The 15,985-nt window shown below is 39.6% G+C and overlaps 1 protein-coding gene across 6 annotated transcripts; it reads left to right on the forward strand.

Moving 5' to 3' along the window:
* Window positions 1-1,119: 1,119 nt before the first annotated feature.
* On the forward strand, window positions 1,120-12,832 carry PRXL2C (peroxiredoxin like 2C). Of its 6 annotated transcripts, none has more exons than XM_037056177.1 (7): window positions 1,122-1,473; window positions 1,886-1,954; window positions 2,838-2,891; window positions 3,036-3,141; window positions 3,652-3,690; window positions 9,060-9,191; window positions 12,339-12,607. In XM_037056177.1, the coding sequence occupies exons 1-7, from the start codon at window positions 1,276-1,278 to the stop codon at window positions 12,446-12,448; spliced, it is 708 nt and encodes a 235-aa protein (XP_036912072.1). In that variant the 5' UTR covers window positions 1,122-1,275; the 3' UTR covers window positions 12,449-12,607. The 6 variants fall into 6 exon arrangements, with proteins under 6 accessions (XP_036912074.1, XP_036912072.1, XP_036912076.1 ...); XM_037056176.1 differs by having other exon boundaries at window positions 1,130-1,473; window positions 12,268-12,832; XM_037056179.1 differs by lacking the exon at window positions 1,886-1,954 and having other exon boundaries at window positions 1,120-1,473; window positions 12,268-12,832.
* The last annotated feature ends 3,153 nt before the right edge of the window (window positions 12,833-15,985 follow it).

The raw sequence follows: 15,985 nt of genomic DNA on the forward strand, positions 1-15,985 counted from the left end.
TAAAGGAGAACTTCCCCAGTCTGGCAAAGGAAATAGACTTCCAGGAAATCCAGGAAGCTCAGAGAGTGCCAAAGAAGTTGGACCCAAGAAGGAACACACCAAGGCACATCATAATTACATTAGCCAAGATTAAAATGAAGGAGAGAATCCTAGAAGCAGCAAGGGATAAGGGGACAGTCACCTACAAAGGAGTACCCATCAGACTGTCAGCGGATTTCTCAAAAGAGACCTTACAGGCAAGAAGGGGCTGGAAAGAAGTATTCCAACTCATGAAATCCAAAGACCTACAGCCAAGATTGCTTTATCCAGCAAAACTTTCATTTAGAATGGAAGGACAGATAAAGTGCTTCTCAGATAAGGTCAAGTTCAAGGAGTTCATCTTCACCAAGCCCTTATTATATGAAATGCTAAAGGGACTTATCTAAGAAAAAGAAGATGAAAAATATGAACAGTGAAAGGACAGCAAACACATAGTTATTAACAACCACACCTAAAACAAAAGCAAACCAAGAGGACAGCTAGATCAGGAGTGGAACCATAGAAATGAAGAACACATGGAGGGTTAGCAACAGGGGGGTGGGAGGAGGAGAAGGGGGGAGAAGGCACAGAAAATAGCATAGATGGTAGGCAGAAAATGGATAGGGGGGAGCGCGAGAATTGTCAGGGAAATATAGAATCTAAAGAACTTGAGACACGTGGTTATAAACTAAGGGGGGGAGAATGGTGGGGGAGGGAGTGTGTGGGTGGAGGGGAATGAAGGGGAGGAATAGAACAACTGTAATGGTATAATCAATAAAATATATTAAAAATAAATAAAGAAAAATAAAGAAAAAAAATCCTCGGTAATCCTTGCTTCTACTGAGTAGGTAAGAACTATCATCAACCCAAGCTGCTATTAAGGGTAGGGACTGCATTCTCCCTAAATAACACCTTCTTGCATCGGACCCATCTCACTCTTTCTACCAGGAACGCCTGTATCAATCGCTCAGGCTGTGTGCACTTTCCTGCAGCCTCCAAACCTGCGGAGCCCGGTAGACACCGAGTCCCCCAGAGCCCCTTCTCTGGGCAGTCCGGGGAGCGCAGGCCTACTCGGTGGGTACCCGCCCCGCGCCCTGCGCCGCTGCAGAAAGGTACTCCACGCAGCCCCGCCTCCCCTAAACTCCGCCGGGATTGCGGCGGTCCCTGGCTCCAACCTCGGTAGACACCGTCCGGTACCGCCTCTACGTCCTGACCGCTCTGGCCGGCGTGAATCCCGGCCCGCGGAAGTCGGGCGCGATGGCTGCCCTAGCCCTGGCGCCGGTCACGCGGCAAGTCAGCGGCCGAACCGCCGCTGCCCGGGACCCAAGCGGCCCGGAATACCCGCAACCACTGGCGGCCGCTGTGGCCGAGCTACCCGTGCTGGACGCGTTCGGGAGGCGGGTGCCGTTCGGCGAGCTGTTTCGCGAGCGCCGGGCCATCGTGGTCTTCGTACGGGTGAGCACGGGCCAGAACGTTGTGCGCTGGCTGGGATGGAGGCTGCTTGCACAACCTCGGCTGGGTGCACAACAGGACCTTTGAACAGAGGGTCCGGGGTCAAGAGCGGTGTCCGCGGGGCCCTTCCTGTTGTCGTCCACTAGAGGCGTCCTGGATGTGGAGCGTCCTCTTGCTTCCGGTAACGGGAAGGGACAAACAGCCCGCCAAGCCAATGCCATTTTCTCAGCAAGCAAGGAGGCCTAGCAGGGATTGCGTGCGGCCCAGTTTTAATGCGCTTTGGGCGCCCTTTGACACCTTTTCCCACCCACCGTGGGTGTTGACTTAGAGTCACTCGAAACGAAGTACTCGGTCCTTTCTGAACCCTCAGGTTGTTAGTTGCTAACTTGTTCTTTTTGCCGTGTTGGGATTTCAGCATTTCCTGTGCTACACCTGCAAGGAATACGTAGAAGATCTAGCCAAAATCCCCAAGAGTCTCTTACAAGTAAGTTCCTGTGAGTTCCAGAGCAGCAGCGTGCCTTGCTTCAGGGCGACCTTGTGAAAGTCAACCGTCATTTTAAAGTGCAGTGGGGTCCGGTGTGGAGTGCACTGCCTTTCCAGCCCAAATGCTGACAAACCCAGATTATCACTTTCCCACACATCTCTCCAGCACCTCCAAAAAGGGGAGAGACACTTTAGAGATCTATTTCTGTCTTAATGTGCTGGGTTGGGCACTGCCTGCTTATACACATACTACCCATAGTGGTAATTTTGATGTTACCTTACTAGCCTGCCCATTCACAACTGTTGAATGATAATGACCAAAAGTACAAATGCTGGCAATTATTTGTATTTCTTTTCTTTATTTTTGTAATAAAAACACTCCCAAAAGTTGTTCATTATAGGAAAACATTAATATATATTAAAGGTGAAAAATTATATTTGTACAGATTCCACATCCCTGTGACAAACACATGTGCTTTTCTTCAGGCCCATATAGGTTGTCCCCGGGTGAGCTTTTGAGCGGGGTCAGTAAGTAGCCTTTGTAAAACTCAGGTCTGTTTTCAGCAGACCTGAACAACAGGGATGTGAAAAAATAAAACCGATGAAACAACTCTACCTAAATAGTTTTTATTTTTTTAAAGTGCACTTTTGCGGGAGTACAGAAAATTATTGACTATATTATTTTAAAGTTCTTAGCAAAAGATCATCTGCATTAAACATTTTAGCATATATTTCTTTGCTTTGATGCATAGGATTTTGCTGTTTATTTCATTCTTCTGGAAGCCTATAGATGGCATTAGAATGAAACAAAAAGAGTTAGACAAGGGGAAGTTGTGGAAAACATAATTTCTAATAGTATGTACATGTGTTTTTTTCTCCTAAAGGAGGCAAATGTCACTCTTACAGTGATTGGACAGTCATCCTACCATCATATTGAGGTAAATGTATCACAGATTGAAAAACTAACAGATAAAAATATGATTTCAACCACTAACTATAGGTTAGATTTACTAAAATTTAGATTATAATTACCTTTCTCTCATTTATTGCTTATAAAAATCCCAAATATTTTCTTTTTGTAGCCTTTCTGCAAACTGACTGGGTATTGTCATGAAATCTATGTTGATCCTGAGAGAAAAATTTATGAAAGATTGGGAATGAAAAGAGGTGAAGAAATTATCTCCTCAGGTAACACATGACATTACTCAAGCAGAAAACACTGATGGTGTATTTTTACATTTGAATCCATGCGTAGGGAAACAAAGGGTAAATTCATAACTCAGGCTGCTTTTTATGACTCTCGTAAGTGGTCCAGATACTCCCAGCTCTAAAAGATTAATTTCCTGGGTGCAATGACATGGAAAGCTGTTTGTAAAGTATGAAATGAAGTTAAAAAACAAGTTGCCAGGCAGTGTTTTCAATGATTACAGTTTTGTGAAACCAAGAACCATTTCACAAACATAGACATCTGTAGTGTGCATATGTGAATACAATGAAAAAGATTTTAAAAGATATTGCAGTTCCTACCCCAAGGAATGAAAGTGAGAAAAGTGGCTTTTATATGTTTTTACAATGAGTACATTTTATTTTGTAATTAAAAGAAAAATAATTGCTTAAGCTAATATATTTTTATACCTCATCATCACAACTTTGAATACTCTATGTCCTTTAATTGATGAAATCTGTTTTCATTTGAAGCCCAACTCAAAGGGACTCTTAATAGCTCTTCAAGCAGAGGTAATTGCTTCCCTTATTGTATTTTAATAGCACCTTGTACGTCATTGTACACTTAGTTATTGCATGTGAAGTGGCTGGGAGTAGAGTTAGTTGAAGAGTTTGATGTTTTATTTACCTTTATGTGGTCAACATTCCATGCCCTTAGCACAATTCTTTTATAATTAATAGAGTTTAATAACCTTTAGGCGTTTAGGTGAACTGTTAATGTGTTTTAGGTAGGAAAAACTTGGCTTCTGAAATGCAAGATAAGAGAATTCAACTTGAACTCAAATCATTAGTTCTCAACAAATATTACTGAGCTCTTGTTTGTTGACAGCCACTGTGTTGGATGCTCCAAGAAGATAATGATAAAAGACACAGCCCCTGCCATCCCAAAGCTCATAATCTACTCTAAGTGACAAAAGCAAACAGCTCATTACAACCCACATTAAGGGTTTATAAAAGAGAACATGTTCTGCGAATACCTGTGCCTGAAATCTGAGGGAGCAAGTATCTGGGAGGGCTTCTCAGAGGAGGTGTTGTCTAAACTCAATCTTAAAGGAGTTAGCTGGTTGAAACGAGGCTGGGAAAGGGTGCTGCTGACTGAGAGCACATGCAAAAGCTTACAGGCATGCTAAAACTTGACTCTAGAGAAGAAGTGCAGGGCCCTGCATCTGGCCCCAGTCTAAGAGCCAGTTTGGGAATTGGTGTGAGCCAAGGTACAGATTGTAGCCATTTGTGCTGAGTATGGGTGACAGGCCAATGAGTTTGGATTTGTTCTGGAGGCAATGGGGGAGTCATACAAGTATTCGAGGTGGACAAGTGATACAGTCACGTATCCACAGTGGAGAAGACAACCCACCAACCTGAGCCAGTCTGTGACAAGACTGTAGTAATAGGCTCTAAGAAAGAAATGACAGGGCCTGAAGTAGAGGTGAATGGACAGGAGGGGATGGACTGGGGAGCTATTTATGAAATAGAGTTGACATGGTCCATTTACTGATTTTTTTAAATTTTAATATATTTTATTGATTATGCCATTACAGTCGTCCTATTTCCCCCCTTCATTCCCCTCCACCCTGCACACCCCCTCCCCCACCATTCCCCCCTTTAGTTCATGTCCACCTGTCACAAGTTCTTTAGATTCTACATTTCCCCTACTATTCTTGCCCTCCCCCCTATCTATTTTCTACCTACTGTCTATGCTACTTATTCTCTACCTTCTCCCCCATTCTCCTCCTCCCACTCCCCTGTTGCTAACCCTCCATATGATTTCCATTTCTATGGTTCCCCTCCTGATCTAGCTGTCCTCTTAGATTGCTTTTGTTTTAGGTGTGGTTTTTAATAACTGTGAGTTTGCTGTCCTTTCACTGTTCATATTTTTTATCTTCTTTTTCTTAGATAAGTCCTTTTAACATTTCATATAATAGGGGCTTGGTGATGATGAACTCCTTAAACTTGACCTTATCTGAGAAGCGCTTTATCTGCCCTTCCATTCTAAATGAAAGCTTTGCTGGATAGAGCAATCTTGGATGTAGGTCTTTGGATTTCATGACTTGGAATACTTCTTTCCAGCCCCTTCTTGCCTGCAAGGTTTCTTTTGAGAAATCAGCTGACAGTCTTATGGGAACTCCTTTGTAAGTAACTGTCTCNTACATTTCCCCTACTATTCTTGCCCTCCCCCCTACCTATTTTCTACCTACTGTCTATGCTACTTATTCTCTACCTTCTCCTCCGTTCTCTTCCTCCTACTCCCCTGTGTGATCTTCATTTCTATAGTTCCCCTCCTGATCTAGCTGTCCTCTTAGATTGCTTTTGTTTTAGGTGTGGTTGTTAATAACTGTGAGTTTGCTGTCCTTTCACTGTTCATATTTTTTATCTTCTTTTTCTTAGATAAGTCCTTTTAACATTTCATATAATAGGGGCTTGGTGATGATGAACTCCTTAAACTTGACCTTATCTGAGAAGCGCTTTATCTGCCCTTCCATTCTAAATGAAAGCTTTGCTGGATAGAGCAATCTTGGATGTAGGTCCTTGCCTTTCATGACTTGGGATACTTCTTTCCAGCCCCTTCTTGCCTACAAGGTTTCTTTTGAGAAATCAGCTGACAGTCTTATGAGAACTCCTTTGTAAATAACTGTCTCCTTTTCTCTTGCTGTATCTAGGATTCTCTCCTTCATTTTAATCTTGGCTAAAGTAAGTATGATGTGCCTTGGTGTGTTCCTTCTTGGGTCCAACTTCTTTGGAACTCTCTGAGCTTCCTGGATTTCCTGGAAGTCTATTTCCTTTGCCAGACTGGGGAAGTTCTCCTTTATTATTTGTTCAAATAAGTTTTCCACTTGTTGCTCTTCCTCTTCCCCATTCTGATACCCCTATAATTTGGATGTTGGAGCGTTTAAAGATGTCCTGGAGGTTCCTAAGCCTCTCCTCATTTTTTTGAATTATTGTTTCTTCATATTTTTCTGTTTGGTCATGTTTTTCTTCTTTCTGGTCCACTCCATTGATTTGAGTCCCAGTTTCCTTTCCATCAGTATTAGTTTCCTGTGCATTTCCCTTCATTTCAATTAGTTTAGCCTCTATTTGTTCCTCTAATTTGTGACTAAAATCAACCAGTTCTGTGAGCATCCTGATCACCAGTGTTTTGAACTGTGCATCTGATAGGTTGTATGTTTCTTAGTCAATTAGAGTTATTGGCTCCGGGGCTTTGAGTTCTTCTTGAGCAATAATGTTTTGGTCTGTTCCCGTCTGTTACATATGAGGGGTGGATCCTTAGGCGTTCACCAGAGTGGGGCAACTCAGTCACTGGGTTGTGATGCTGTATGCGGGGGTGGGGTCAGAGAGGGGCAATGGCGGTTCCCTCTGCTGCTTCCTTCGTTTGATTTATCTGCCCACAAATGTGTGACCGCACTCAGCCAGCTGCCTTGCGCCCTCACTGGGTCTGCCTGTTGCCACCCCACACCTGGGATTTGCCAACCGCTGCCTGCACGCCTGGGTCGGTCTAGCTGAGTTTTCCTGTGCAACCCCGCTCCACCAGCTGCTGGCTCCGTCTTTCTTACTGGTCTGGCTGAATGGTTTGTTGTTGTCAGACTTCCATACAGTTCAATTTTCTGTGTTTTGGTTGCGTTTTTGTTACTAAGACTTTCTTGTCTTTAAACGTGGTTGTGCAAGGAGGCACAGTGTTTCCACCTATGCCTCCATCTTGGCTGGAAGTTCTTACTGATGTTTTTTTAGGAAAGCAACTTAAACTTTATTAACACTACTGATGAACTAGCTTAAACACAGACTTTGCTCTTTTTCTCTGTTTAGTATAGGACATTTCAGCAGTACCAACTGTGGACTGTAACAGGCTGCACATGTGTAAGGTCTCTGCACCATTTAGCACCTGAGCTGTAAACTGTGGTTTTCACTTTGGTTAACACCTCACCATGCATTGCCACAACAAAGATACAGAATTGCAAAGAAAATAAATGAATTCTAAACAAAATATATCCTTGTGATTGTAAGAGAGGGTGTAGGCAAATCTTTGGAACTTCTTTGACCTGTGTTAAAGTACTGTATTTCCAAACGGAAGATATTAGGAAGATATCTTATAAAATAATTTTTAAAAGTTTCTCCCTGAAACCATGAATCTCAGAATCAGTCTCAGAATAGTCCTACTTGAAATCAACAGACTAAAATATACAATACAGTTACAATGTTAAATTAATGGGACATTTTATAAAGAAAAAGAGTAAGAATGTAAAGCCATTAAAGTAAATGCAAGGGAGTTAGGAGCTTCCCCAGTAATATTTCATTTTGCCTTATTTGATAAGCTAATTTATGATATTAAATTGACAGTAATGACTACAGATGCAAGACAAGTACAATGCAGAAAACATGCCTCTTAAAATATTTGCATTACTGAGTGTTTTAAGGTAAAATTCTGATCTTGAGTTTAAGAATCAAGGTAAACAGGAAAGAAAACTGAAAAGTAGAAGTTTTATGCATAAGAACTAAATTCAAACTGGCAATGTCAGAGTCTGTTTTACAGCGAAGACTGTTCAATTCTAGGTTGGGGGGTCTCCTTCAGTTGAATTTCTATTATTTCAAAAATACCAGATGACCCTTTCTTTAGACATAAAGAGGTAGTTTGGATTTCTGAACATTTATTGTAGGAATAGATTCCTATAAAACAGTAAAAATGTCTTTTCCTCATGTCTTCAAGTTGATGAACCTATATTTTTTCTTGGTATGTCCATTCTACTGTAAACAGGAAAGAAACAGAAGAGTTCAAGAGATAGAAGAAAATAATAGGTATCTGGGAATATTAAGAAATCAGGGAGGTCAAAGGCAGCATAATCATCAACATAGAAAGTTAAAAGCAAGTCATAAAAGACCCGGATAGGAGAAAAATAAGTTACATGAAGGATAAAGTGACTGAGTTTCTTCACTCAAAGAGTGGAAGTAAAGTATCAGTCAGTGTGAGAAAGGAAACAGAAAAACTGGCAGCCAAGGAAAGATGGAGAGGTGGCTGCCGTACTTACAGCTAACCCCCAAAGTCTCAGTAGCATAACATGGTCAGAGGTTATTTCTTTCCCTTTTCCATTTCAAGAAGGGTGCATCTGTTTGGGTGCCTTGTATCCAAGTAGCAATTCAGGGACACAATATGGAAGGACCCAGGCCCCTTCCATCTTGCGGCTCTGCCATTTTCAGCCCAAGGCTCCCAAGAGTGTAGAAGAAACATGGAGAATCGCTTGTGGCAGATTTTAGGAGCTAGTACACATCCTTTTACTCATTGGTTAGAACATAGCTACATGGCATACCAAACTGCCTGGAAGACTGGGAGATTCAGCTGTGGGCCCAGAAAGAAGAAACAGGTTTTGAGCAGCATATAACAGTGTGCTGCAGTGTCTCTTGAGAAGGAATGGAGCTACCTGTGTGTAGGTTAGAGACTAAACAATGTAGAATGGGGAATTGAAAAGGAAAGCACCACCAATTTGAGAAGTCTGTAGCCGACAGTTTTCTGTGGCAGATAATGATCTGGGTCTGCCATCACTTTTTCCTTTCAAGCAGAAGTCCGCAACCTGGGACACTTTTTCTCCCCAGAAGATCTGACATTGTCTAGAGACATTTTTAGTTGTCACAGCTTGGTGGATGGTGGGTGCTATGGCATCAAATGGGTACAGAAGTCAAGGGTGCTGCTAAACACCCTACATTGCACAGGACAAGGGATTATCTGGTCTAAAACATCAGTAGTAAAAGACTGAGGAACTGTTCTTTGGGGGGAAAAAAAGACAAGTTACAAGTAAGAGGTCACACAAAAAAGAGAATGTTTTATAGAAGTACTAACATCTTTTAAAATATCTAATTGAATATAAAATAACATCTAAAGACACTTTCTAATATTTTAGGACAGAGCCCCCATGTAAAGTCCAACATACTCTCAGGAAGCCTTTCGAGTCTGTGGCGGGCAGTGACTGGCCCTCTCTTTGATTTTCAAGGAGATCCAGTTCAGCAGGGCGGAACCCTCATTTTAGGTCCAGGTAAGCATCAAAGCCCAGACCCGGCAGGACACTTCTCGCGCCTTTTCGAAGTCCAGAGTCCTCCTGCTTTCTTCGTAAAATAACAACCACGTAAAAATGGGCAACTTGATATTGTACCAGTCAGGATGCTGTGCTTTCGTAGGGGGTGTCTTTTGTTTCCAAAGACATGTCTGTATTTTGATGTCTGCCTATTGGATGTAATGTGTGCATCATTCCATGCCCAAGTGTTTTCAGATATTTGGCATAGGAAAAGCCAGTCTTGGTTTGGTGAACTGTATATGGCTATAACACTCTTGAAAAAATTCAGTGGAGGGGAATATGTCCAAATAGGAGAAAGTTATCAAGTCCTTTTTTTGGGTCAATAGATGAATCAGTCTAGTTAATTATATCTATCAAAAGTAGGAGCCTTGCTCAGTGTCAGACAGCAGGTCAACCCCAAGGACAGCTCATTCAATAACAGTTACTATAAACCATATGTTCTGAATAGCTTTATTGATCAGTTTGGACCACCTGACATTCGTTCAGCCCCACTTTGCTAAATGGTTGAGTGTTGAATCCTTACCAAGTTCAAGTACTGCAGTCCCGGACAAACACCGTCCATGATTAGTGTCAAAATACCCATCACTATATTGTAAAATATTTTTTTCTTAGTTCTTCTTCCTCTTTAAAATCGTCTACATTTGTCCTGACCAGTGTGACTCAGTGGTTGGACATTGCCCCACAAAGGGAAAGGTCACCAGTTTGATTCCCGGTCAGGGCACTTGCCTCGGTTGCAGGTTCAGTCCCTGGCTGGGGCAATTAATGTTTCTCACATCAATGTTCCTCTCCTCTTTCTCCCTCCCCTCTCTCTAAAAATAAAATAAAATAAAATAAAATAAAATAGTCTACGTTTGCCCTAGCTGGGTGGCTCAGTCAGCTGGAGTTGCCCCACACACTAAAAGTTTGAGAGTTCTATTCCTGGTCACGATACATTCCTAGGTTGTGGATCTGATTCTCTTTCAGGGCGAGGAAGCAACCAATTGATGTTTTTCTCTCTTTCCTTTCCTCTCTCTTCAAAATCAATAAGCATAACATGAGGTGAGGATTACAAAAATTGTCCACATTAGTGAGCATGGCTTCTAATAGTTATTAATTTACATTAATAAATTCCAGATAGCTAAACAGAAGTCTTTGGAAGGAGGATTTTGACCAAGCATTATAACCGTTGGGCTTTTTGCATCAGGAACACTAGTTAACTAAAATCTGTTGTTTACTCGCCCTCTCACGTGAATTTACATCACTTGGAGTAGCCAAAAAAGAAGCCATGTTTTATGAGAATGCGTCCTATAAACTAGCCCAGAACGACATTGAGATATATTTCTGAATGACTCATTTCCATCCTCAGACCTGGAAGGTGTTTTTCTGAGTCCTCATCTCCATGTCTTGGCACCCACACATTAACTTGTGTAAGAATGAAGAGTGCAGGGAGATTGTCATTTGTGACCCAAATGGAGAACATACTTAATATGGAGATTTTAATACTGCCTACTGGAAATAATGTAGCTTCTCTAAGGAAAGAGCTAGGTGTACTTATTTATAGAAATCCATATCATGGTTAACCCAGTATTTCATCTTGCCTTATTTGCATTATTTGATAATAGGCCAATTTATTATATTAAATCTATAGTGATGACTGTAGACAGCAGAAAAGTGTAATGCAGAAAACATGCTTATAATGTTTCCTTAATCTGATGTTTAAATTCTGATCTTGAGCTCAAGAATCAAAGTAAAGAGAACTAAACTATAATGACTTTATATATTTATATATAAATATATTTATATATTAAATATATTTATATAAATATATAAACTATATATTTATATAGTTTAGTTCTCTTTACTTTGATTCTTGATAAATCAATATAAGATATATATATATATCTTATTTATTTATTTTTGGAGAGAAGGGAAGAGAGGGAGAGAAACATCAATGTGCGGTTGCCTCTCATCTGGCCCCCACTAGGGACTTGGCCTGCAACCCAGGCATGTGCCCTGACTGGGAATCAAACCTGTGACCCTTTGCTTCGCAGGTCTGTGCTCAGTCCACTGAGCTACACCAGCCAGGGCTATAAATTATGGACTTTTATATTTTAGAAGATAAAAGGATTATAAACATCTAAGGACCTAACTGATTGTCTTAATGTCCTCATTTTAAGCCTCTTTTGGTCTATAGTTATAATGCAGATAGCCTATTAAATCAGTATTTCGGAGTGAATGTTTTTAAGTGATTTATTCCATTATTATATTTAAAAATTAGCCCTGGCCCTGGAAAATGTGGCTCAGTTCGTTGGAGTGTCATCCTGTACACCAAAAGGCTGAGGGTTTGATTCCTGGTCGGGGCACATACCTAGGTTGTGGGTTTGATGACTGGTCAAGGCATGTGTAGAAGCAACCAATCGATGTTTCTATCTTACATCCATGTCTCTTTCTCTCTCCCTTCCTCTCTTTCTAAAATGAATAAACACATTAAAAAAAAAGTCCTGGCCAAGTAGCTCAGTTGATTACAGCCCTGTCCCCATACACCAAAGTTGTGGGTTCCATCTCCAGGCAGAGCACATACAAGAAGCAACTGATGAATGCATAAATAAGTGAAACAACAAATCTATCTCTATCTCTCTCTCCCTGCCTCCCCCCTCTTTCTCTCTCTCTAAAAACCAGTAAGTTAAAAATTATGAAAAAGAAAGAACAGATGTCATTTTCTAGTTTGATATCTGTGTTAGTTCCATATTCTTCCTGAAGGACATTTTATTTAATTACATTGAATAAAACCTAATAGAAGGTTATAATTTAAGAATCTTTCCCCTTGGATCTCATAAAACATTAAATATCATACTTACTTAACCTTATCCTTGTCATGCTTATTACCTTAATTAAAAATTATTATGGTATTATATATGGAACATAATGTACTCCAGTTAATTAATTTTTCCCTTTGGATTAATTAAAAGTTGTAAAGCTTCCTTGATTCTAGTAAGCAGTAAATCTAATAGATAATAATATATGCCAACCTCTGCCTTTTATTCTTATTGTCTTCTAGGTCACTACATCCATTTTATACATCGTGATAGGAATAGATTGGATCACAAACCCATCAACTCTGTTTTACAGCTTGTAGGAGTTCAGCATGTGGACTTCACAAGCAGACCTCCAGTTATCCATGTGTGACAATACAGACTCTGTCACTTTCGGATGGAACCTTGAGATACGGCCTTGTGTAATATCTAAATTGTTGGCTTTTCACAGCCTTTGAGGAGTTAGGGAAGACATAGACATGTACCAGTTGATTTGCATTTTGAGAAGCGCTGATTGTCAAAAATGTGATGTATATTTGTAATTTTATAGCTTTTAAAGTTTTAAACAAATAAATTTTATTTTAACAAAGTAAAACTTTAAAAACTATCAGATTATAAATACCGTTCTTTATATTATGCTATATCTATTGAATGAAAAGGGGTTTTTTTGGCCATGAAAATCATAAATCCTTGTAAAGAATGTATAAGGGGAAGGTTAAGCAACTCAACACCATTTTATCCAGTGGAAAAAGTAAACAAGGATATTACATTCTGATTTATTATTATCACATATTAAACAATATAATCACATTTTATATGTATTTGTTTATATTTTTGTATGCTTAGAAAAACAGACAAAAAGCACAACAATATTGCCTGTAGGTATCTCTATGTGGTAATATTTATTTTCTTTTTCACACTTCTGTATTTCCCAACTGTTACACAGTGAGTATGATTCAATTTTAGGCCAGGAAAAGATCTTTAAAAATTTATGAAGAATATTTTCCTACATGACGAGTTCCACGGGTGCAGATACATAGGTGCAGTCCACACACTGCTATCCTAGGAGTCCTACTTGGAGGAAATAGGGCAGACCACAGCTTTCATATAGTCTGTTCAAAGCATCTTGTCACCACACAAACACTATCCATTTCACTAGGATTTTTTTTTTGTAAAAGGAAAAAAAATTATTTTAGTTATATAATGTACATGTTTAAAATTGGGTGGGTATGTTCTTCAAAAAGGAATTTTAAGAATGGTTGAAACTAAAAATGCTAGAACTTAAACATACACTGTGGTTTGGTTTTATACTCCAGATAGATTCCATTTCTCACCCCCAAGTTGCTTTTATTTAGTGGAGTGTTGTCCTTTTATTTTCCTGGAATCTTAGTGTGAAGTGTCCTAGAAATCCTGATGAAAAGTACAACAAAACCAAAGTACAGAGTTGGGCAGAAGTAGTGGTTTACAGTTGTTCATATGGAAAATAGTAATTAATAGGTAATATAAGAATAAACTATTCCCCATACAAATGTCAACCTACTTTTGCCCCACACTGTATTGGTAATTTTTAGCAAGTATACTGACTGCTTTGAATTTACAGTTCTTTTATATCAAGCTATGAAGTCACACAAAAAACATTTCACATATCCAAATATGTATATACATACATGTATATACATAAACATGCACAGTCATGTTTTTAATCTAAAAATGAAATTTCTCATAAAATTGAAATTAAACAATTGTGTGGTTTTATAGGAAGGAAAGACTGGTGGTAACCCAGATCCCTTTACTGATTTTAGACTTAAAACTGCTGAATCATAGCTTACACAAAATTTCGTATTTATAAGTGAACGCCATATTTTTCTAAAATATATACATGTGCCTTATGTGACTTCAGGAAGGTATAGTTACATAAAGACAATGTAGTGGTAAATTGCCTACTGAAACATTTAATGTAAATAATAGTTGTTATGAAATACATAAACATACCCCACATCCAGATGTACTGGACTCAAAATTTCTTAAAACCTTCCTGTAGTAAGTATATAAAAATAGTAGATAAAAGAATAACATCCAACACTTTAATGGTGCTAATTATTTGCCAGGTACTATTTCAAATACTTTACATATATTAGCTCTATAGAATTGATACTACTGTCCTGGCTGGTGTGGCTCAGTGGTTGAGCACTGACCTGAGAATCAAAGGGTTGCAGGTTCAATTCCCAGGCAGGGTACATGCCTGGGTTGTGGGCCAGGTCCCCAATCCCCAATAGGGGTCACGTGACAGGCAACCACACATTGATGTTTCTCTCTCTCTCTTCCTTTCTTCCCCGTCTAAAATAAATATTTAAAAATAATAATTGATAATACCATCATCATCATCCTCATTTTACAGAGAAGAAGCAACATCTTTAAAGCTGAATTTATAAAAAAGTAAAGAAACTCCAGCAGACTTGAGCATGCACTGAAAGTATGGGCTGCCCTGAGAGTTGTGGCCATCCCAGGAATTAAAGGCTGTTTCTTGGCCAACTCCAAGGACTTGCTCAGTGGGGAGTTAAAACAAAAGCCACTGCTTAGAAGACAACCTGAGACCTATGTGTAAGTCACATCCATCCACAGACCAAGGTGCCCAGTGAGGGCACATGAGCCTTCTGCAATGAACCATGGGGGCAACAAGAATTACAATAAAATGAAAGTGTGTTTTTATTTTTTTAAATTTATTTATTTATTTATCTTTAAAGGGGAAGGGAAGTAGAGAAGGAAAGGAATATCAATGTATGGTTGCCTCTTGTGAGTGCCCTGCTGGGAACAAGCCTGCAACCCAGGCATGTGCCCTGACTGGGAATCGAACCACAATCGTGTGGTTCACAGGCCCACGCGCAATCCACTGAGCTACACCAGCCAGGGCTGTTTTTAATTTTTAAAAATGCAAATACTTTTGGCCTGGCTGGTGTGGCTCAGTGGATTGAGCGCCAGCCTTAGAGCCCAAATATCTGGGCTCTATCTGGTCACTGGATATCTGGTAATATCTGGTCACTGCAGATGACTATGTTGGAGACCAGGTCCTTGGTTGGGGGACTGCAACAGACAACCTTCATGTTTCTCTCCCTCCTTCCTCCCTCTCTCTAAAGGAAAGAAATCTTTTTTAAAAAGATTGGTGATGAACTAGTAATTGAGTAAAATATTCATGTTACCATTCACTGTGGGGGAAGGCGCAAAGTGATAATAATGTCCCCCTGAAAATGGGAAGACAAACTTTGTAAAGAAGCAACATCATCTACTTCACCATTCATAGTTGTTTTAAGAAGAGTGTTCCAGTGCTGTTTAGGGCATGCGGTTGTGTAGGACACATTAACATCATTCCATAAACAATAATTTTGCATTTATATCAGAGTTCTTTTAAATGATCTTCATGCAATTTCAGTTCTGAGTTTTTTTGTGCACATATAAAAAGTGGAGTGGTGGCTATTCATGTACTGGTGTATTAGCAGAAAACTTGGAAAACAGTTCCAGGATGCAAGTTTTATATCAGATAAACTTATTCCTATAAAGGGAATTTAAAAAGATTTTTTCAGCTAGTTTATAAAACCAAACCAAACCTTTATGAATGTATTCTCTTAAAGGCAAAACATCTGATATTATGATGCACACTAATCCAAATTAAGTTTAAAAATTCAACATCGAAGAAAAATGATTTGTGGTGACAATATGAGTATAAATTTGGATAAACATATTGTGATGAAAATGTTTATCCTAAAACATGGAACCCATGGAGCGTAAGTATATTTGGAATTTGCTGTGATGCTCACATAATTCATGGTTATGTCCAAACAAGCTGTCAATCATTATAGTTGTTAAAACTTACCAATTGAAATATTTTTATTGTGGTAAAATGACATTAAATTTGCCGTTTTAAACACTTTGAAAGGCGTACAGCTCAGTGGCATGAAGGGTATTTGT

The sequence above is a fragment of the Sturnira hondurensis genome, unplaced genomic scaffold (genome assembly GCF_014824575.4).
Source record: "Sturnira hondurensis isolate 20B ecotype Veracruz unplaced genomic scaffold, ASM1482457v3 Scaffold0008860, whole genome shotgun sequence".
Taxonomy (NCBI): domain Eukaryota; kingdom Metazoa; phylum Chordata; class Mammalia; order Chiroptera; family Phyllostomidae; genus Sturnira; species Sturnira hondurensis.